The sequence below is a fragment of the Dryobates pubescens genome, chromosome 10, assembly GCF_014839835.1.
Source record: "Dryobates pubescens isolate bDryPub1 chromosome 10, bDryPub1.pri, whole genome shotgun sequence".
Taxonomy (NCBI): domain Eukaryota; kingdom Metazoa; phylum Chordata; class Aves; order Piciformes; family Picidae; genus Dryobates; species Dryobates pubescens.
In genome coordinates this window covers 19,385,343-19,409,022 of record NC_071621.1, presented here as the reverse complement: position 1 = coordinate 19,409,022, position 23,680 = coordinate 19,385,343, and the positions used below count along the sequence as shown (strand labels likewise).

The 23,680-nt window shown below is 37.9% G+C and overlaps 1 protein-coding gene across 4 annotated transcripts in view; it reads right to left on the bottom strand.

Moving 5' to 3' along the window:
- Positions 1-1,642: 1,642 nt before the first annotated feature.
- Positions 1,643-23,680, bottom strand: part of DCLK1 (doublecortin like kinase 1) — a 252,098-nt gene continuing 230,060 nt past the window's right edge. For 2 of the 4 annotated variants that reach the window (XM_054164721.1, XM_054164722.1), the window contains 3 exons: positions 19,939-20,052; positions 14,222-14,295; positions 1,643-4,756 (listed from right to left, as the gene is read on the bottom strand). In XM_054164721.1, coding sequence (XP_054020696.1) covers positions 4,699-4,756; positions 14,222-14,295; positions 19,939-20,052 — 246 coding nt within the window. In that variant the 3' untranslated portion in view covers positions 1,643-4,698. The remainder of the gene's footprint in view (positions 4,757-14,221; positions 14,296-19,938; positions 20,053-23,680) is intronic. The other 2 variants (XM_054164720.1, XM_009902835.2) reach the window with 1 other exon arrangement.

The following is a 23,680-nucleotide window of genomic DNA, read 5'->3' as shown; positions in this document are numbered from 1 at the left end:
TAACAAGTAAACAGTTTCTGCTACAATGTCAAGGAAAAAGAATGTGTTCATTAATATGAACAATCTTCATCTACAAAGATGATTTACACAATGCATGTCATGAGATACCTTTCCCCTAACTAGTACACTACCAAACTGAAAAGCTGATTCTTAGGACTTCCTGGAAATTACAATATTGTTTGTTTACCAATAAGAAAGACAGTCTCAGTCACCTATGCCACCATTGTATGATCTATAGTAAGTACTTAAAAAAAGAGAGATTTCTGGAATCACTTGTGGAATTAATAAAATTGATAACTACGGACTTACACTGCATCAATGATACATATTCCTGTGATAAGTTAAGCTAAAAATAAGATAAATTTGGTTATAGAAATTCCTTAAACAACAACACTTAAATTCTTTCAAACTTGAAAATTTCCAAGATTTTTTTTTTTTTTTGAAAAAAATCAGCAAACACTGGCTAAAAAAGCAAAGCAGTTTGGATACACCAATGTAATCAGCATGCCTAGTGCTTTTCTGTTAACCCTCTGAGTAGAACCATAGTATTCTGGATTTTTTTTGTACATTAACACTATGAAAACTGTAAAATACAGAAATATTAATTTATATGTCATGAAGTAATAGATCATGTTCTAAATATATTTGGACTAGGCACCACTTCTAGGAAGCAATTTCAGCCATCCTAGAATTTTAATTATCCACTAGAGAAGCCAGTCTCTAGCAACTATAAGGAAGGTTTAGACAATTGCCTTTGATTATATGCTTAACTCTTAGATGGAGACATCTAGATAAGCAACACCCAGCCCAGCATCACTTAACTAATCCTATGCTATCATCTATCAGAACTACATTTTCACATCAAAGTTTGCTTACTGCAAGTAAGCTCTCTAGAATATTGCACTCAGGTTGGAGTCCACATTACTCCCACTTACATTTAATTGAGAGGAATTAAGCTGGAAGTGACCCTGTTTCTGCTTTCCTGTTATTACTAAGATCAGACTGACAGGCATCTCCAGAGACCAAATATTAGATGACCTGGATCACCCTTCAGAAGTGCTCCTCTTCATCTCCTTGGTGATAGACTGTGCCTACCACAACTGCCATCCATCTCATCTAACTATACAGGCTTGGTGGGAGGAAGTTTGCCTCGTATGTGTAACAAGCATTAAAAACCTGTCATTGTCATGTGTAGTACCAGTACAATGCAGAGATTCAAAAGGAAAATGAAGGAAGAAGTCAGGAGGACTGGTACATGTTACAAATGACCAGAGTGTGCTATGTGCTCTCCCAGATTATCACATTAGAAATACTCTGTAATCTTTGATTTGGGTTTTTTCACCGTGGGGACACATATTCTGTCTTCACTTACCCCCGGGAATTCAGAGGTTAGACAAGAAAAAAGGGTAGTCACTGCCAAACAAGCCTGAACCACTATTATTTAAATGTAGTCATATATATATATATATATACACATATATATGGATATATTTAAATATATGTATGGATATATTTAAAACCATCATTGCAAACTCTTTTAAAACAGCTTAAGTATTCAGATACCTTTTGTAGAGGCCTTAAAAGAGGCTATCAGCAATTTGAAACCTAATCTCTGATGGACCTAAAAATAACTTTAAAAAAAAAATTAACTTGTAGTTATGTTCATAAAACATGAATCAAAGATCACAAACTTATAAGACTTTGAGGATGAGTAGGGTTTTCAGGATGTAGTGCTATTTTAATGTACATTTTAAGTAGTACAAGATGGTGCAAGATGAAGGAGTCAAACATTCCAAATCAAGGTAAAGCAAAGGTGATAGGAAAGTCCTGAATGCTTTGGGGTTTTATCAGTAATATTTATCATGCATAAGGTGAAGCAATTTTATTTTTTCTCCTGTCTTCTCTCTCCGATTAAGAAGAATGAACATTGCTCTTTGCCTTAACAATGACAAATTTTCTCAACAGTCAAGAAGCGTGTGCTATTAATGGATACCTTTTTTATTACCAAATGTATGTTTTGCATTTACATGGATGAGTTCTATCTCTTCTAAATGGAAGACTGTGATATAATGTGGGAAGGACAATGTGCCAAATCCTAACCCACTGTAAACTGATGTACCTAAGTGCCAAGGGAGGTTTTACTTTGGCTGAAGTTTTGATCCTGTGGTAAAAACAATCCCTGTCCTATCCAGATGTTCTCAAACCACAGCCATTAACATCAGAACAGAAGTGGCTGTCTACGAAGGTCTTCTGTCCGCAATAACTGTATGGTTTGATAGGCACAGTCAAGGATCTCCCACAGACACAACATTTCTCAAAACCTAAAAGCAGACATCTTTCCAATGGCAGCTCCTTTATCCCTTCACCTCTTGCCCCTTTGGAGTTCTTGAAGACACCAATTTGCTTTACTTAGGACAAGCTGTTGCTACTCGGTTTCCAGACAGAGTAACTGAAGCCATGCACAGACCTTTTGCCCTTGGACATACATTTAGAGGTCAGAATCTCCTAATGACTTGGGGTGACATTCATTGATCTAAACTATAATTTGATGTTTGGTGTCTGATGTAAGCTTCCATCAGCAGTTCTTTCTATAGTCAACAGAGTGAGAGCAATAGCTGAATCAAAGTATGAGTCCTGCCTAAAACATGTGCCCATGACAGGTGAAATGAATCAAACCTGGAAATGCTCATCTGGTCTGGACACCTAGTTTCAAATAAATATTGCACTTGCAGATTATTACCATTGGATGAATTTAAAAGCATTCTGAAGGAAATACTTGTACCACTTGTGTGAAGATTCACAAGATTAACTTTCTGTATAGGAAATCTTCAGAGCATTTAGTATATAAATTTTCATGAGTGAAGCAATGAAGATATACTTTAAAGGGTGGAGGAACAAAAGAATGTCAATGTTTCTTGAAGTACATTTCGACTGAGAATTCCAACTAGAACTGCAAAGGAGCATTACACTAGCTCCAGCAAGTTGTAGGTACGCATTCACTGGTACAACTGCTTGCAGGGATGGTTCCATGACAAAACACAACACAGAACGGAAATGGCATTGTGGGCAACTTGCCCTGTTCCTCCAAAATTCAGTTGTACTTCGCAGCAAGATCAGAAGATTTTGCATATCTTTTCAGGCAGTATATTGATATTTCTAGTGGCATGATATGGAAGGAAAGGGGAGAAATAAAAAGGATGAGGAGAGAGAAGTAACATGTTTATGGGACTTTTTAAAAACACTGTGAGAAAATTTTAACTTTAGAGAAGAAAACTTCCATTTTATATGAGTAATAAGAGGAAAGTATAAATTTCATATTTTTTAGTTTCTTTTAATATTAGAATAGATTTTGGAAGTTGTCTTTTTTTATTTAATTGAAATTCTGCATGGTTTTATAATAGTTTTCTTCCAAATTACCACAGCTGAAGCAGAAATCTACAAAGTGTAATGTTTCTGTGAAAGCTAACTTTGGGATGATGGTTGAATAAAATGCTATAATGCTGTGCTGAGGTTCTAATAAACCAGAAATATGTATACTCTGTGTAAATGCCCATTTTATTAAATATTACAAATGGAACTGGTGAATCATTTTTAGTTTCTCCATTCCAAGACAATACTTTTGCTAATTCAGTTTAGGTTTTACATATATATTAAATGACTCGTATTTTCCCCGATTTAAAAGTACTCTAGTTATTGTAAAGGTAATTCTCAACCATGTTAATCTTTGAAAGCAACTCTCTTGGAATAACCAGGTTATGATTGGTTGCCTGTACATGACAGGATGCTGTACATTTCTGAACGTGAGACAAAGGAACCAGTAACTTCTCAACTAGATCATTACTACCATTACATGACAGAACATGTCCTCAAGCCATTTCCCAAGACTCTGCATTGTTATTAGCAGCAAACGATATGGAAGCAACCTTTTGTGGCCATCATCATGTCATCTTCTGTAAACTATGAGGTTGCCCTAAACTGAATTTCCCATTTAGCCTGCATAATATCCTCCCACAGCAGCTACTTCCTGTGGAAGTATAATACAGGTTTAGAAAAGAGCTGCTGTAGAACATACTGTTTGCTTACTTTTATTTTAATTTTTAAAGCTCATATTTGTAACCCCTAAGCAATAGTGCGTTTTGTATTGTTTTGGCCAGAAACAGGCAAGGAACTTTAAGGTACTATAAAAGATATGTGCGTATAAAAGCAACATAGCCAGAATAAAGCCCTAATGTGGGTTGTCAAGATTTAAGCTTATCGTTTACTCAGAGGGTTAACATGTGCTAAAATTACATACTGCAGTTCCTAGCTTCACTGATGAAAACATTCACTGCTCCTATCTTTAAATAAAAAAAAGCAAAATAGCCTTAACCCTTTGAGGATCAAATTAGCAGCAAGTTACAATCTAAACAGAGAGCAAGTATTTCAATCAATTAGGAAATTATTCTTACAAAGATTCTGTGAGCACCCTTTTGTGTTCCACCATCCCAGCATTTACTGCTGGATAGATCAGCTGTAATTACTTCACACAGGTCTGAAGGATTTTCAGGGTCTCAAAGGGTTAAAGCCAAGACTTTTGAATAAAAGTGTTTTATTAAAAGGGTGAATTAGGTGAGCGAACAGTCTCGGATGAACTTGGTGAATAGTCTTCCGATTCGGAGTTGAGTTCAGGTGGAGCTTGCTGTGCCTTATAACGTCCCCTCACATCCTGGTTGCGTCTTCGTCGGAAAACCTGCCTCTCCTTATCAAGAGCGGTGGTCTGGCAGGGGCATAAAATAAGAATAAATGAAATTAGGCTGTGTGTGAAATGCAATCTAATGAAAACCACGAGTTTTTATGTGGCCTGCAAATACCAGGGATAATAAATGTTCAGACCAAATTAAACCCGTTCTGTGTCAGTCAAGTCTGAAAAGTCGAGCCCACAACACAGCTAAATGCTTTAAAAAGTGCATATCCCAAACCTTAAGAGGCAGCATGACATCACCAAGTAGATACAGTACCATATATATGGATGCCATATGTTCTACTTCTGGATGCTATTAATTTCATCCCTTAATAGATTCAAATTTCAAGCCAAATTCCAACTGACCTTCCCCTCCACCCCCTACCCCCTCAAAGTATAAATCTGTTTCAACAGGCAAGGCAGAGATGCGCACTTGTCTTTGATTTGACCTAATGAAGGCTGATACACACTCACCCATGTTCAACTTAGTGCAACTGGCTTACAAAGATGGATTGTGATGAAGTTGTCAGACAAGGGAGAAAAACAAACACTGAAGGGAGCTAGCCCAGCTCTTTGACACCTCCTCATGCTGCAAAATGGATGTTCTTAGGGAGAACACTGAAGAGCTCTGACGGAAAGACCCGTTTAGCCTGACCACCCTGTCTCCTCCTGTTAACCAGGGTCTATTGAATTAAATATTCTGCTAATTTTACCTAGGTCTATCTAGAATATAAAGGAATGGGGAAGAAAAATGTTTACTTCACGGGCTTTATTTTCTGATCAGTTTCTGCCACTATGGAGAATACAAGTCTTAATAAAATAGCTGTCATTTCTAGCCACATCCTTTCTTCTGCTTTCCTGGCACATATACAAGGTGAAACTGCAGTCCAGGTAAAATCAGCCCAAGACTGACTAATGATTTCAAGGATAAGACTGGGTTTCGCTGTTTTTCTTGATTACGGGGTATTAGCCTTTAGTCCCTGAAATCGCTGCAAAATTGCAAGTTCAACAGGATGGCCTTGATTCAGCAAAAGCACTTTGACATATAGTTAACTGCCTTCTAAAGCAGGGCTGCCTTCTTAAAGTATGGCCTGTGATTTTTAAATTTTTTTTTGTTGTTGTTGTTAAAGCAAAACAGGAAAAGGCAGGTGGCTTGTAAGATGACATACAAAATGCAAATATCTGATCATGGCTCTGGAGGCAAAGATAATGTTGAGAAATGAATTGGTTTAACTGCTAGCACTTGTAAAATTTGTCCCTAGTATGAAAATATCCCTTTAAAAGAAACTAGCCAAAAGGTTATTCTGCTTCAAAGATTTACTCTTTTCTCTTGAGAGACACATGACTGATTTCTCTAGAAAATTTAGCAGTTACAGTGTGAACCTCAAAGGAGAGCAGAGATGTATTTATAGTCAACATATTTTTGAGAACAAAATGAAAACTAAATCCATCATACTGATGCAGAGAAACATTACAGCAATCCATGCTCTAAAATAATGCAATCAGCATTCAATAGGGATGTAACAGGTAGAAAGATGGACAAGAGCACAGAGTTACTATAGCAAAATAACTCAGTTAGGTTAAATTGCTGAGCTATTATTTTTGTGTTTTGAACCCACATAGCACTACTTTAAAGGAGTAAAATAATTAAGTTCTATAATTTCATCCCCATATTTTAAATAATAGTTGCTATAAAATACAACACTTCCCATCTGGTGAGAATTTCTTTGTTTACTGCTAATCTTTTGCTTAAGCGATCTAATTAGTATTTTCAATGCCTTCTACATTTCTTAGCCTTGAACCAATTCAGTTTTTGATTATTTTTTTAATGTGAAACAGAAGAATACCTAGATCTTTTGCACAGAGTGAATACACTGCATACAGTATGTAATTCTGTGTGAAAATTGAAAAGAATGGCATATATTACCATTCTATAAAATACAGATTTCCATTTAAAAGAATTTTTATGCTTTGAGGAAATGAGCATATATTGAAGGTTTAAACCACATCACATTGTCCTGTGGTAAGAGATAATCTCAACTCAGAAAGTGAAATATTCCTGGTTGAGTAAATAAGAATATTCATATTAAATACAAAAATTAATTTTGAAACCTGCTACATGAGAATGGTAAATGTGTAGGTAAAAAAAAAAAAGAGAAGATATTTAAAATTAGATCAGTTTCACAGAAGGAAATACACCTGAATAAAAGCTTAATTTTAAAGTTGAGCCTAGGACATTGTTGGGCTTTTTTGAAGACAAAATTCTAAAATTGCAAAACTAGATCATTAAGTGTCTGGACATCTTTAAAGACCTCTTCATAAAATAAGCCCAAAGATATTATATTTCTACTACTGTTGAAGAAGCTCTGGAGGGCTTTCATTTAAATGTATTTATTTGTTGAAACACACATGAAAGTACTTCCTGTCTCTGAAAAAAAAAATAAATAAATAAGAAAAAGTCTCCTATGATCTCACCTAATCCAGCACCTTTTCCTGTAGTTTGTGGAACCAAATATTTCTGGCTTCTTAACACTTCAGAAACTTCCTAGGATATTTTGAGGCTATGTTTTTCTTTACATTTTTATCCAAAGTTTCCCCTTAATTTGAGTTAATTGGTCTTTGTAAAGACACATTTGTGGATCCAGGGGCATTAATGTGGTTACTGTCCTGGGCTGAGAGACATTCAGAGCCTTTCTCACCCAAAGAGCTTATCAAAGAAAAAATGTATAAAGTTACAGAGACCCAAAGAAAGCAGTATTTTTATAGTGAAAGCAAAAAACACAGGTCATACTCTACTGTGTTTAACATGTCAGAACCACAAAATGGGTCACTTCTGGCCACAGATAGGGCACTCACAAGCCCTACAGAACTTACAAGACCATTGGGCTTATTCTGCCCAATGCTGCAATGACATCTCAGACTGCAAGGCTCTCATATGCAGCTGGATGGTGTTGCCACTCTGCATTCTGCACAAATGCTATTTCTCATTTAATGAGGCCACAGTTATATTTTACCTCTACAGAATTTCAAAACATGATAGATTAATGCTTTGGAAGGCAGGAGAGAGGGCAAGATACATTTAGAGTGTTGACTACATATGTTTCACAAGCACAATTTTCACCTACTGTATCCTCTAGTGCACGTGGGCATATGCCAAAAATCAGCTTTTCATTATTATTACTGTTTTTGCAACAAAGGCCTCTTAGACACATTGCCTTGGTTTAATAGATGTATTATTTCATGTACTATTCAGCTGGGTGGTTCGCTGGTGCGTGAACTAGTCCATTATGGATTTTCAGGCATTTCTACTTTAAGCTACTCTTTCAATAAATAATAAGAGGATCTGAAGTGCACTTATGCTTCACAGGGCTGCAAATCCCAGATTTTCATTATCACATTTTGACATTTTTTTTCCCAGCTTGAGGTGAGAGAGTAAGAATCTTGAGCACTATATGATAGCAATGGTAACTAAAATGTAAGGAAAACATTTTTGCTTAAGATATGTGGCTGTACTCCTACAATCCATGTGAGGAAACGTAGAGCTTCTTATCCAGCAGCAGGTAAGTGGATTGCCTCTAATAGTTTGGAGCTGATGAGTCTGAAGCACTTCATTAAGCACTAATGTATTTTGCATCAACATTTAGTAATCCTGACACTCACTACCAAATGGTTAACAAGCCATTTTTGGAAATGCATTTAATTTGAAGTAACGGCTCATTATTTTAAAATCATTGTTTCTGTCACCTATATACTAAGGTGCAGCTAGCATTTTCTCTAGATTTTACCACAGGGAGTGTCTTTATCTCAGTTTCCACCTCTTGACATTGCAGGACTCCTGAGCCATAAAAATTAGTTCATTATCTAGAAAAACATTGAACTCTGTGTTTATGAACAGACACTCAAAAACTCCAACTGCTTTGATACCTGTGTTGGATTTGCAATAGGAAGTGCCTTATTTTAGCTGGGGGGTGATATTTTGTCAGGTCAGTAATTACTGGATTGAAGTAACTGCATTTTATGAATGCGAGTAGTACTGTTTCTCTTTTCACTTGTCTTAATCTACTGCTGGCCACCAAATATAGATATATATTCGTTTCATTAATAAATGAACATTATTGCACATTTTGCCTCTTAGCCTATCCATTATTCATACCAGCCAGGAGACTGAACCGGGGAGGCAGCTGTTCACGCATTAATCTAAGAAACCCTTCACTCGTTTTCATTCCACAGGAGCATATTTACAATTTGTTTGTAATTTTTGTGATGCACTATTTAGTGTGTGAAATTACATGCACATATATATTGAAACCCTGCTATTTTCCTTCCAGTTCATTCTTTTATAGACACATATGTGTATGCACATATTTAAATGTTCACACCTAGATAATTTAATCTTATTTCTTTCAGCTTCTGGCTAGTGACCTCGATACACTGAGATATGCAACGGCAGGTTTTCTGACTACAAAAATGATCATTAAATAATGCTTGTGGCATGAGCCAGGCAGCCCTTCAGTCTGATCTTTCAATTTTTTTTTTCCATGGGTATCTGAGGTTAAATATACCTATACACATATACATATATATATATATATATATGTAAAAAGATATATATATATATGTGTGTGTGTGTGATTCATGAGTCAAAACACTTTTTGGAGAGCACTTCAAACTTAGCAATGCACCTCAGTCCAGGAGTGACAGACAAATGTTATTTTTAGCCCCTCAGGCACAAGCTGTAACTAAGTCAAGTTACACGGTGATTTGGAGACGTGCAAATGACCACATCGAGGGAACAAATTAATCGAGTGGATTTGAACCTAGACCTCCAAATACAATAGGCCAGTGCTTTAGCACACCATGTAACTTCAGACATGAAATTTAGATAAAATGAAAGGAAAAAAAGAAAAAGAAAGAAAGAAAACCAAATCAATTTCATGTATGCTTCATATTGTATTGGTGAGTGAATACAAAGAGGAGTATTCTACATGTACAACTGCTGAATTCATATTGCTATATTTAAGTTTGTGTTTACTCTTTGACATCCCCCATTTTTAGAGACACAATTCCTCAGCTGGTTTCAATTACACATGGAAGAGCCTGAGCGCCAAGTTGTTTGCATGGATGAATTTTATTTATAGTTTGTATATCAGTTGTGGTTTTCTTAGTCAAAGAGTAGGCAAAGAGATTTAAAATTAGTTTAGATGTTTTCCTGTTTTTACCAATATTCAGTTCACAGCAGGGTTTACAGTATAAAAAAGGCACTTCACAGACAGTGAGTCTGATTCCCTGCTTCCTTGTCCCACTGTCAGGATGTCTGGCTGTAACTTTTGACTTGAAAGTGTGTTCTATCTGCTTGCAGCAGGTGTAAGCAACAGATGCAAAGTAATGGGAACTAGGAATGAAACACAGAGGATGCAACTCTGGATTTTGAGATGAGCTATTCAGATGTTTGACAGTGAGAACTGTTTTTTAAAATTGCAGTATTTTATTAATTCAATATTGGCTAGATGGATGATTTTGTAAAGTATCCAGTGTAACTCATCTCCTTGCTACTGTCATTACGTAAATAAGATCATTAATGACTTTCCCATACATTTCCTGGGTTTTATGTTTCTCCTTTAGCTTTATCTAGTGTCTGTGGTTATATAGAAAATAACATAATAACAATTTATACTACTCTTAAATATAATACTACATATTCTAGTATTTTCTAATAATAGTTTACATTAGATACAACCACTCTGGTGCTCGCTTAATACTCTGGATCAGCCCAGAAATGGCATAAAATTCAGGACATTCTGTCAGCAGCAGATCAAAATAATATTAGGATTCAGATATAAACCAGCTCCAGTAAGGAAATTCAGGGTCAAGGAAAACATTGCCAAGTTATGCAAAGTAGTTCCTTCAAAATGTGCTGCCATTGTGCAGAACAGTTAAAGCAGCTGAAGAAGGCTATAGACTGGACACTGCAATGCTTGGGTCTAAAGAGAAGGCTTGAAATATTCCCACTTTTAATAGTGTGGCTTAGTTACAAGAAAGCCAAAAAATGGAATCACACAAACAGTTAAAAGCCTCAGTTAAATATATCTTGTTCCATACAAGAAAGCAAATCTATCAATTATGCTAATTCTGAAGGACAATGCAGGTGCCACTTGAATTTTTTTTGTGATCACTCTTGCTAAGTTCCAACAGAGTGAAATTATGAAAGATGATTGGATTTGCTTTAGTCTTTTCACAGAGACCTATCAGTGAATGGGGTGTCTTTGGGGGGAAAAAAAGAAAAGAAAACCCAAGCACAGTATCTCTACTCAGAGACAGGTCATCTCTGCTGTCTTCCACTTGAGTTGAGATTGGTAATCCTGGGTGAATTGAGATGTGTCTGCACCATGGCCATTACCCACCTGCACCAAGTCTGGCTTCCTTGGCTACCATGAACAAAAATGTTTCACCAGCCATGGCGCAGCGCAGACTGTGGGGTTTTAACTGGAACCTCTGGGATTTTGGCCTTTTCTGCACTTCTGGCAGGGCTGATTCCTGACAGCATTATAGGGCTGTTTTTAAAATATGTATCAGTCTAGAATCCAAATGAATTTACTGATTTGGCCCCTGTATTTTTTTCTGTTCCTCATATTTGGGGAACAATATAAGATTTCCCAGGCATTATATGTCATACCTGCCACAACAACTAGTATTGTACATAAAGTTTGTTGTATTTCAGTATCTCAAATCTTCATGTCACTTCGGCACATGTTATCCTACTGAGAGGGAACAGAACAGGATGCAGAATGAGTGCTCAGAAAATTAAGACTTTGAGGCACTTCGAACAGGAAAATCTTTTAGGCAGAGAAAGGAAAAGGTTTTCTGGTTGACTGAAAGAGGAAATAGTACCATTAAAAAAGATATTTTAGAAGACTGCTGGAAAACAGGGATGAAAGCGATCAAAGGAACCAAACTAAGGAACACTAACAAAGGGAGCATTAAATTTTCCTTGGGACTTACTTTCATTTTTTGCTGTATGTCTGAATTCAGGTTAATTTTCATGGACCAATGAGAAATTAACTGTTTTGTACACGGGAATTGACAAACCTCTTCATATTCTCTGCATTTGCTCTACTAAAAAGCAAACAGTTGCTACAATGAAATTATTTTATTTAGAGAAAAATGCTGGCCACTACAGCAGTTGCTTGTTTCTTGGAGATTAAAGAGAACCAAACACACGGCAGTGCTTGTTCAGAGGTGCCCCCTATTAGAGCATTTCCTAATTAAGCATCTACACCTAGGAGCCCTGCTCTCCCAATCTGCCTTTCCGCACTAGGTGCCCTGTTTAGAAAGCACTAATTATAAACACTGTTGTTACTGCCCCCAGCTGGAAAACAGAGCAGTTTATGTATGAATAAGAGAGATTATCGCCCATCTGCTCCAGCCCATTATTCAGGGATGTGTCATTTTGTATGCTGATGGCAGCCATTACTAGTGTTTTAGTCAAATAGCCTTTTTTTTTTTTTTAAATAGCACTTATTTATTTAGTAACCAAATTGAAGAATTAGCACCTTTCGCCCCACCTATCTCCTCAATATGGTTTGTTTCAAAATCTGAGCTACGCAATTAAACTGAGTCAAGGCCAATCTGAAAGGAGAGACGCCCGGATTTATCAGAGGCTCCTGTTTCTGGTGGTCTGCTCCTCCTGAAGCTGGGGTATTCAAAGATCCAAACATCATGTGTAGCGAAGACAGATTTTATTTTTTTTTTTCCTTCTTAATTTTAATTTTTGTCTGTTCGTTTGCGTGGGTTTTGTTTGTTTGTCTTTGTAAAATAAAATGAGTGTAAACTGATCACAGAGCACTGAAAATCCAGGAAGATAAATAAAGCTCATGTGAGCTTTTCCCCATTTGACAGAGGACGCACTGAATTTGCAACTATTTTGACAAAGTTCTGCTTGACACAAAATGCCATCTTTCCTTTGTAAGCAAAAAAGAACAAGTTCTCTAATACTGGCAAACTCACACTCAGCTAAAGCTGGGCATTCATTCCCCCCCTCTTCAAAACCAAAAAAGCACAGATGTTGTGCTGCCGTCTCTCATCTGTGTTACAGGGCTGGAACCTACGAAGCATGATGCCAAGTGACAAGATAGAACGAGCAGATTTTTCTGTGTCCTCTCAGGTCACAATAGACTTATAGCCACCAACAAGAGTGGAATTACAGGTACTGCTGCACACATGAGCACTTGGAGTGAAAGTGTTTCTCCAACACTGACAGATGGGAACTACTTTTCTACTTCTTTGCTTGAAATATAGGATTATATTTGTTTATTGTTTCCCCAGAACATCCATATCAGAATTTGCTTAACCCTCAGTGTGTGCTCAGGGATCTACTGGGCTTTATGGAAACTGTGCTCTAGCCTGATCCATGCACTCAGTGAAATGATCCAGGGTGGGTGTTTCACTTTACTGGAAACACTTGCAGTGACCATCTCTGCTGTTTTGCTAAGGCAGTTAATTTGCTGATTTTTTTCCAAATACCTCACAGATGAGTTTTTGAAGGCTTCAATCAGTGCAGTGTTAGAAAGCGCAGGTCTGGTGAGAAACTCTTGACAAATTTCTCCAGCTATCAAAATGCAGGTCTTGTGAGTGTCAGGAGCAGTAAGAAGGAAAAAAGCCAGCAAATAAACACTCAGGGTTCTGGATTGATTGAGGAGGAACACGGCCCTCGAGTGGGCTATCAGATCTGGATCCCTCCTTGGCCCCACTCCAGAACAAACCCCATCCCACCCAGAGCCCCATTTTATCATACAGGTTAAGCCAGCTAATGACAACCCTGGCACAGTTACACAATGAAGAAAAAAATATCCAAAAAGACTCATGCAATATTTAAAAAAAAATAAAAATCAAAATAAATAGGTATCAGAAGGGTTTTTAAAAGAAAAGAGAAAGAATGCATTGTTAGAAACACAAGCTTACCCGCACATACAATGCATTGTATTTCATTGAACTTGGGAGAGTTTCTATGGCCCGCGTTATGTAAATGCATTGTGCAATCTAAGGTAAGGATTGTGTTTAGTGGGTTTAAAATGACAGTATATAGTTCCACATCTCGCATGGGAAAAGAGGAAAATATATGCTGAGAGCCTGTTGCTGCTCCGTGTGTTTCAGAACAGGAGCGTGGGGGAAGCAGATGCCTTAACAAGCAATAGGGAGGGGGAGGGTGCGTACTTCAGCATATCTAGTAGATTGTCTGTATACACTGTCCTTTTAACTATAGGGGAACTGATACTGAGCATGTGCAATGAAGAGAAAGCTGGTAATGTGGGTGTGAGGGATGGGTGAAGAAAGGGAATGAGAGGGTGTGGCATCTCAATCAAGATTAAAACAAAACTGATAAAGCAGCATATGGACCGGATAACAAATCAAAAAGCATGTTTATCCACTGAAGGAACTGGTTAATGGAGACTGCCAGCACGTTGCCATGGAAACACTGACTGTTGGCGCTGCACCATCTCATACCTTATCCAATACATTCCTGGTTGCTGGTAGTAGTCCAAAGACCCTGATCTCTTGATGGTAAACCCGTGGTCCAGCTGAGCAGAGAGAAACGGGGCAACTCAGTGGATCGACATTAGGCTACAGAATTCAGACTCCAGAGCAAGCTGTTCCTTATTTAGTGCATATTTACTGTTTTCACTTTCAGAAGGCACTTATCTAACATCCTAAAGCTATGTATCAGAGACTAAAAAGAAAAAAAACCAAACCAAACCAAAACGAAGTAAAGAAATAAAAGAGAAGGATACTAACTCTAGATTTGGGGTTGCTAAATTAGAAGTCAATTTAATTGAACTAAAATGGAGTTTGTGAAATAGGTTACTTAATGCATAATGCGTTCATTTAAAAGTCCGACAAATATCTTGTTACTTCCAAAGGCTGAAGTGCCCTTTTAAGTTGCACATACCAGAAATGGAAAATTATCTTTTGCAATTAAACTGAGGTTTAATTATAAAAAAAAAAAAGGCAAAAGAAAAAAGAAAAAAAAAATAAAGCACTGCAACCATCACAAGGAGCAGGCTAGACAGGCTACACAAGGCTTAAATTAGACTGCTTCATAATCACAGAATGTGTAAAGATGAAAAGAATTAGGTTTTGATACCCCATCAATCATGGTAATTCATTTCTAAAAATGCGTTAACCTTGGAGAGTAGGACTACTCAGAGTCATGAATAACATTGTTTATCATTTCAGCTTACACCTCATGCTCAAAAAGATAACAGTACAAAACTACGTGGTTTAAAATTGCACCAATTAAAGTCAAAATGGAAATGAAGTTAACGCTGTGTCCAGGAAAGTGTGCTCGTCATGTTACTTAAGGAATACAGACCTTTTAAGTTTAGTTTATCATTAGCAGAATCATGTGCACAGGAACAAAGAAAATGTGTTGCTTTCCCTAACTGTTCTGTGCTGCACTAAGAGATGGTGGAAACACCATTTAGCTGATTTGAATTAAATTTTAGGGGGAAATATGTGTAGGGAGACACTGCCTGCTTCAAAACTGTTAGTTGTGAAATTTTTTACGTTTTGCCCTATGAAGAGAAAAGGCCATTTTGTGCTTCAATAAGAGCGTGGCATGTATTTGCAATAATGATGACAGTTTCTTATTCTAAATTCAGTAAAGCAATTCCACGTATTTCCCGTTACCAACCACTTCAAGGGTGGCAAGGAGCTAACTGCACATTTAAATTTTTCTTGATGACTCCCCTGCAAGTGTAGAATTTAATAATTTATTCCATTTGGTTAAAACAATGTCGCTTTCATCTAATTTAGAATTATTTAAAGGACGTTTCCTGTTTAAAACCAGAAGAACCTTGCACCTAAGAGTTAATGCGCGGTTGTCTTCACTACATCGGTCTGCTATTGCCATCTACTGGCTTCCCTGTGCGCTGCACACAAAATACACAAACGAGGTGTTGGATTAAAAGGCAGATCAAAAATATTGCCCATAACCAGAATAGCTAAAAACTAATACAGAGAAAATCAGGAAAGTCTCTTCCTAAGGCGATTTGAAACAATGTCATTGATGTGGAGATCCTGCCATGAGAATCTGGCTGTGGACGATGAACCCAGGACAACCCAGACAATAGGTGGGAAATGATAGCTGAGGAATGGGTTCAGCTTTAAGCCAAATAAAACTCATAGACTAAACTCGGCTTCTCTTTTTCATCACCCGGGAAACCCCACCACTAAAAACGACACTTGGATTTCGTACTTCTACTCTAAAATCGGCAGAAGGCAGGGCAAGGACCCACCCACTGCCTCACACCACTGTTCCCAGCACAGAGAGGATAGCACAAGAGGCGGCCAGCTGCGCCAACTTTCTGAGCAGCTTTTCTCTTTTGCTGTCCAGCTTGATTCCTCTGAGCCTCCAGCTGGAATTTACTCCCACTGTCAAGACAGAGACCTCATACAGCCTTCAGAGAAGATTCTCATTAGTCTCTTCCTCTGTCTTAACAATGGCAAAAATGCAAGCATGAAAGTGACAACATAGGACTTCAGACAAGAACACAAATTCAGTGATGCTCAGTCCATAGAAGGAATTACAGCACACCTCTGGATAGCAGAATAATTCTGAAAAACTTGTGATGGCTCTTGATCACTTTAGCCATTGTCACTGAAGGCCAGAGCATACAGCCAGGGGATATTGCTGCGTGGTCACAGAGGCAGGGAAAAAGAAAAAAAAAAGGGAAAAAATAATATATCCTTGAAGAATTGCAGAAAAGTATCTATCCTCTGATTTAAAAAAGACTACTTAGTAAGGGTCTGGGTTTATGTTTTTACTGCAGTATCTTTTATAAACTCTATCACAGAATGAGAAACCTGATCCTGCAAATATTTTGGCACAAACTTAACAGTAAGGCAGCTATTCTGACACAGAGTGGAGGGGCACTAGCCCAGTTATTGTCTCCTACAGAGATCAGGAATCAGTGCCTAAAATTTTAAGAACAGGGCAAGTAAAATTATCTTTTTCCTACCTAGTCTCCCATCAGCAAGCAGTGTTCTTAGAGACTTGTTAGTTCTCTCGCTGTTTCAAAAGCTAGGCCTCCAATTAAAATCTTGCTGGCAAGGAGAAGTTGGTTTAAGGGAATTTTTTCCCAACTGACATAGTTATGCTGGCAGAACTTTTAATGATGTATTCATGTATTAGCAGAAAAGTCTCTTTGCCTGTACAGTTAATTTTGTTTGAGGATTTTTTTTTTCTTTTTCTACATCAGCAAAGGAACAACTTTGCTAGGCACACACATGTTCATTATGGTAGTTTGTCCAAACTGACAGACCACTTCAAATGTGGACAAACTTCAAGTCTGGACACTTGCATGAGAACTCCTAGGATGTCTCTGCCCTGAAAGGTCAGAAACAATTTTTACTGAGGATTATCACATCAACATAGCAGATGTACATCTGAACCAAAACAGCCAACACAACGTATTTGCACATCTCTGAAAGAAGCAGTAGCCACAGTAAACATATGTAAAATACGTGTGGCTTCACACTTCCTTCCAGTGAAGCTGACCATAAATGTATCTTTAGGAACTTAGTTTTCATATTGATTAGTTTTAATTGGTGCATATGATAAATACTGCTTGAGACCTTTGAGGTGTGTTACTGCTCACAACTGAAGAAAACAGGCATATAATGTCATACCAGTGTGAAGACAAATTAAGAACTAAATTCTACAGATTAGCTATCTCTGTACAAAAAAGGAGTTATGAAACTCAAAATATTAACCTTTCACACTACTAAGTAAGCTATATAACTATACGCACATATTAACACCTTTTCACAAACACACACACACACAAACACAGATGTGTCATATAATATATAGAAGGCACCCCTATATATTATATACACAAGCACTCTCTCAAAAAGTTAACAGTAAACATACAAGCAGGCACAGTAAAACAGTGCTTTTGAGGAAAATGTACTTAGTGTGCATCTTAAGTGCTGAACAATATGTTACAGCATCTGCACATACTTTGAAAACTCTAAATGTAGAACATTCTTTGGTAACAAGATTTACTTCTGTGATATTTGAGATTGCAGTTAAAGGAAGATTCTCAAACATAAAACTCTGATGACATGCACGTCAAATGTATACTAAGTATGCTTTCAAATGCAGAAACAACAATTAAAAGTTTTATTGGTTTGGTTTGGGCTTTGTTTTACTTATTAAATTAGCTTATTAAAATTATCTAACTTAAGGAATATTACCATAACACTAAAGAGGTCTATGCTTCCTCACATCTTCCAGTTTTTTAGAGAACAATTGACACAAGCTAATCAAATCACTTTCTGAATTCTTTAAAAATACTCTAAACATTTCTACTTTACAGGCCAAGTTGCAGGGTTAACTGTGCCAGAGTATGATGTTCACCCATAGACATGATCACTAAAAGGAATCTGTTAAATGTCAAAACACTAAAAACTAAATAAAAGCCATTAAGGATATAATTAAACATATACTTTCCCCCCACCCCGATGTATAATGTTTTGCAATGGAAAGATTCACTATGGTGCCTTTTTCATTACTCAAGTGTCAAACTGCTGTAAAGAATTCCTTGGCAGAGCAACCGGGGCAAAAAATAAAACAGAGGAGGGTGGGGAAATTAAAAAGAAGGTGAGGGATGGATGAGGACAGAGGCGTTAATTTCTTGCTTTCAAGCTTTGAATTCATTAGCATGGAGGATCTAAGCAGTAATTCTCATGGACAAGCGTGCTGGCAGTCCATTCAAAAGGAACACGGTTTCAGCTAGTCTATACAGAACATACCTGCATTTTGGATGAGCAATGGGTATGTGATGTTTTAGTTGTGGAGAGTTGTTGCAGTATTATTGCTTAAAAAATGAAAATAAATAAATGCTGACTATGTTAGCTGATGACTGAGAAAATCTAGGAAAAGCATGAGGAACAACTTGCTTCCATGTTGAGGACATTCAGGGTTGGAAAGAGTAAAGAAAAAATATGAGAGAGGCACAGCTTGAAATTTTAAGTACTTTATACCAAATAACTTTGAGAGAGTATCCGTTTTGCTGCACAAGCAGTTCACACCTGTGAGCCAGATTGCATGTGCTGGGCTGAGTTTACTTCATGCTGATTTAACTCAGCACTGGAGGGGCTGAGCTGAGAAACATGAAAGCGGAAACAGTACAAGAAAGTGTACATGTGCAGTCACACCACCTGCAATTTATGGAAGCTAGGAATGAACACTGAGTAATCTGATATGGGAATGGGTATGTTTAATGTGTCAATTATTTTTAGTGACTATTTGGAGCGTTAACATTACCATGAGTAATAAAGAGAAGCTTACAAACACAGGCAGATGTAGCCAAAATGCGAAGGATGTGCATGTTACTATTCAATGGCATTAGCATGGATAATCTCATAGTACATTGACTATATTCTCTGTGTGTGTATATCTAATGCACATGCTCATCTCTGGGGCAAAATACAAATGTATGTGATGTATACTACGCTGAGAATGCCATTGAAAACTCAGTAAAACTTGGTGAAAAGTCTGGTTTCGGAAGATCCAACACATTCTAACCTGGAATGCCTAGACTGAAACTGCAACATGATGGAAGGCAGAAAGGAGCTCAGCTAAGTCCTTCTGCCTAATGGGAAGCAGCTTGCATGTGATAGTACAGTAAAATGCTGCTGCTCAGCTAAATGTGAAGTGGCTAGGCTTGTATCAACAAGTAAGGTAGCAGTGATGCACCACAGCTTTCCCCAGTGTCTTCAGAGAAGCAAACCTTAGGCTGCCAGATAGCTTTTTCTGTTACAACTCTACAGTAAGTTCTATTTTTAAATGCTGCTGTTCTTCTGCTACAAACTCTGTGTGGCCTCAATCCATCTGATTGTGCTGCCAAGTGAAATGGAATGATCCTGTAGTTCAAACTGTTGGAACTACATTGGACTTAGATCCACTGATCTTCTGGTAAAATGTGGAAGTGTTTGTAAGGGATGTATCCTAAGGTTGTAAATAACAATGTGACTCACAAGGAGAATCAATGGAGAAGTTGTGCAGTATACCAGTCTAACTACGTTTATATTAATTAAATGTTAGCCCTGTCTAAAGATTAGCCCTCTATGGTTTCTTATGGTGGCATGTCCAAAATTCACACTGTCTTGTGAGTACACAAATTTAAATGTTTCAGCTGTGTATTTCAGATGCTTACTGCTATGACAGAAACTCCAGCCGCTGTGCTGTTTGGTTTAGGGCCTGTGTTGAAATGCTTCTTTATCTTCCCAGCTACTGACAGCTGATGCTCATTCTCTGGAAGGCCATCATCCTGCAGAGAAATAAAGCAAAATAAAACTTCAGAGAGAAAATGTGAAATAAAGGAATTATAAGGTGATTCTGATAGCACCTATCAATATGGAAAAGTTTACAAGCAGTTTGTAATGAAATATCGGGCAGTCATTGTCCCCAGTCAATATGGGTAAGGTATTTGTAAGATGAAAATCATATCATGAAGCAGCCTTTCCCTTGTTTACTCAATATCTTCCTCTCGAACTCTAGGTAATGTTAATTAATGATAATTATTAAAAATGTTATTATTCTTTCTACCATGTCTTAACTACCACTGCCCAGTTATTTTGAGGTCCATTAATATTTCAAAGCTTGATAAACTCAGATCTGTTGATGATTCTGTTTACTCATTTCATAGACTTGAAGATAATGACCTCAACAGTAGGAAGCACTCAAGAGATTACAGTAACCAGAAGATGTATTCTGGTAGGATGCAAGACAGGATCTCCAAAAGCTCTGAGAGACACCAGTAAGGTCCTTGTCTCATAGTGAAGTTTACAAGCTTGGGGACTGTGGGCAAGAGAGGAGATAAGATATGACCTGCCTGAGACCCTCAGGACAGCTGAGCTTGAGACCTCACCAACACCAGGATGCATCACTGCATGTGACTGCAGGCCAGTTTAGGTGCCAGCTCATGGCTTTCTGTGAAGTTCCTTGCAGACTGTGACTGAACCATGCTAAAATCATATTTAAACAAAGCCACTTCTGCAAATCAAATCTCTGACTGACTGATAACAAGGGACTGCAATTTCTTCCTTAGTCCCGAGGCACACAAGCCTTGGACGCTGTGGGGAAAGAACAGACAGAGGTACAGACTGCCTGGGAAACCAGAGAGGGGCTGGAGCTGGCTGTGGGTGGCCTCTTCTTCTCTGCTGAAAAACACATGTTCTCAGCTTGTGCTAACCTGAGGTAAAAGTAGGCACATAACTGCATGGCGAAGCAGAGGCAGACACACGTTCTGCTGTCGTGCACACCAAGCAAACCAGCTGTGCCCAAGCTCCAGACCAGAAGCTATGCAGCTGGGCTGGGAGGTGCCTCCTTCCAGCTGAGATATTCTGCTTTGCAGAGCAAACCTGTCTATCCACACCTTGGCCCAGGCACCCTCAACGTCAAAGCAAAAACCCAAAAACCTAGCAGAAAGAAAGGAGTTTGCAGTTTTGCACAAGTCAGTGGGTTAAATTCAAGCCCAAGGGAAGAAAGGATAATTTTTAGAAATTGAAGCAATATCCTTGTGCCTGAACAAAAAGTGCAAAAAGCCACTGCTCAATGAGACTTTCCCACTAGTGGGAGGATATGCAGGACTTCAGGCAACAATATACAGTTTAGGCAACAAACTGCAGAACAGGCAGAACGAGCTGGATATCAGGTCGCAGGCCATCTGGAATAGTCATCTCAAGCTGGTACTACATACTGTGTATTGCTATCAACAGTTGAAAAAGTTCTTAAATTCCACTTAAGTGAAATCTTAGCAGAATACAGGCAAATAAGAGATAAGAGACAAGCTCAGAATACAGAGAGAGATGACAGACCCTTCCCCCCCCAACCCCGGCTTTGCAGCAATTCTGAGTGCACTTAAAGAGTTACAGTGGCTGCGGTAAATCATGAATTCAGTGAGCATATGGGAATTTTAGGGAGGTTGGTTGGGGTTTGTTATTTATTTAGCTTGGGGAGTTTGTGTTTAGAGATCCCTCACTCACCCCTCAACAAAATGTCTCAGCTGGCAATATATGGTCAAGTGCACACAGCTGCAAAACACAAAACAAAACAATACAGCCCAGTAGCTGATTATTGTCTAGCACCAGGGAGTCTTGGCTCGGTGGTATATGACCCCTAAAAATAACCTGCTTTCTGCTGACCTTGCCTTTCCCAGAAGAAAGCAAGCCTGTAAAATGAACTCTTCTTCACTAGGGGGGGGTGGTGGTGGGGAATCATTCTCTTGGCTTTCTTGACATGAAAGCCTGCCAAATGTTCATGTCATTTTGACAAAAGACTAAATTACGGAGAGGACAATAGTTACCAAGACTGTGGCAGTATTTTATTGGTGAAGCACCACACCCACAATTCCAGTGGCAGTGCTCCAGAGACACATAGTTTGGGCTCACAGCGCTCATATGAAATATCTTCCAGCTCAATTCAAGATGCAGCATAGGGATATATGGGAATTACTCTATCTTTATTAAAATTTCTTACTACTTTATTGTGTTTAGTAGTTATATTTTTTCTTTTTCTTTTTTTTTTTTTCTTTTTTGTTTTTTTTTTAAGTCCAGTGTGCTTTATTAACAAGCTAATATATACTAGCCAGCTCCTGGAATCACTTCAGCCAACAATAAAATAGATCGATAGAATGGTGAGAGATGACAGCTGTTTAGCTACCTAGAAAGCAGGCTGCTCTGCAGTTTAAACAGGCAAGGAGTGAAAAAACCAATGCATCAGATTCACCAGAATCAGCAGGTGAAGTTATAGACCTGTAGAACAGGCTAAACATTGCTGACAAGAATTTCATCAGGTTGTTGCAATGGGAAGGATGTCAGTCACCAAAAAGGTTAACTGTTCCTTTCTCTCGTGTAACTTTTTGCTATAGAAACTACTTTTTGAAGCAGGTTAGAATCAACAGAATTTCATCTCAGCTTTTGCAGCCAGAACAAAATCTTTTAAAGATGATTAGTGCTTTTGGTGTTCAACTCTGAGAACTTTAAAGGGTCATGAGCTTCAGAAAATATTGACTGCTAATGCTCTGAAACAAGTGCTTTTCAGAGCCTGTCTCAGAAATTGAGTAGTCTGAAAACTTTGTTCCAGAATTTGAATTTTTTCCTGGATAATGTAAACTGCTTGGGATCTTAACATACCTCCACAAAGTAGCTTTCATGGTGTATTTGCAAGAAGTAAAAAAAAACAACACAAAAAACAATAAAGGACAAGAGGCAGAAGGTCTTAGCATCAGTTGAGTAATTAATAAGCATTGCTTTCATGTTTGCGTTATTCTCCGTGACAGGAGACATTGCTGCTCAAGGCAAAAGAAGTGTTAAAAACATGGAACTAAGTTCAGGATTCTCAGACTCCTACTGCCCTAAAGCACTCAGGTCCATTTCACAAGCCAGTCACACAAGCTTTACTTTCCAGGTCTAAAAGAATCAGATGAATAGGTCATTATATAAATAACAGCAGGAAATTAGAGCAAATAGAACTGCTGGAAAAGCTTTTGGACTCTGTTTCCTTTAAGGATTACAAGGAAATTTTCCTTTGGGCAGTGTCCTAGGGTGTAACCAAAAGGAGGGCAACTGCCAAGTAAGAAATGTCTTTTTTAATTAACTTCCTTACGAATGTTCAGTTTATTATTATTTACTGCTTGGTTATTAATTTATTTTGCACACACATTTCCAAGAAAATATGCAAAAGTTCCAGTTTCCCTGATTCTTTTTAGGCTGGTGTGTGCCATCTTCCTCCAGCAACAATCCTCCTCCACCAGATTTTATATCAATTATTTTAACAGAGAAGGATTTATAGAATGCAATGCATCCCTTTCAGCATCCATTGCTCAGTGGTGTATCAGGAAATGTTTATTACTTTTACAATAAAAAGAATGCATATTTGTCCTGTAACGTGCATAG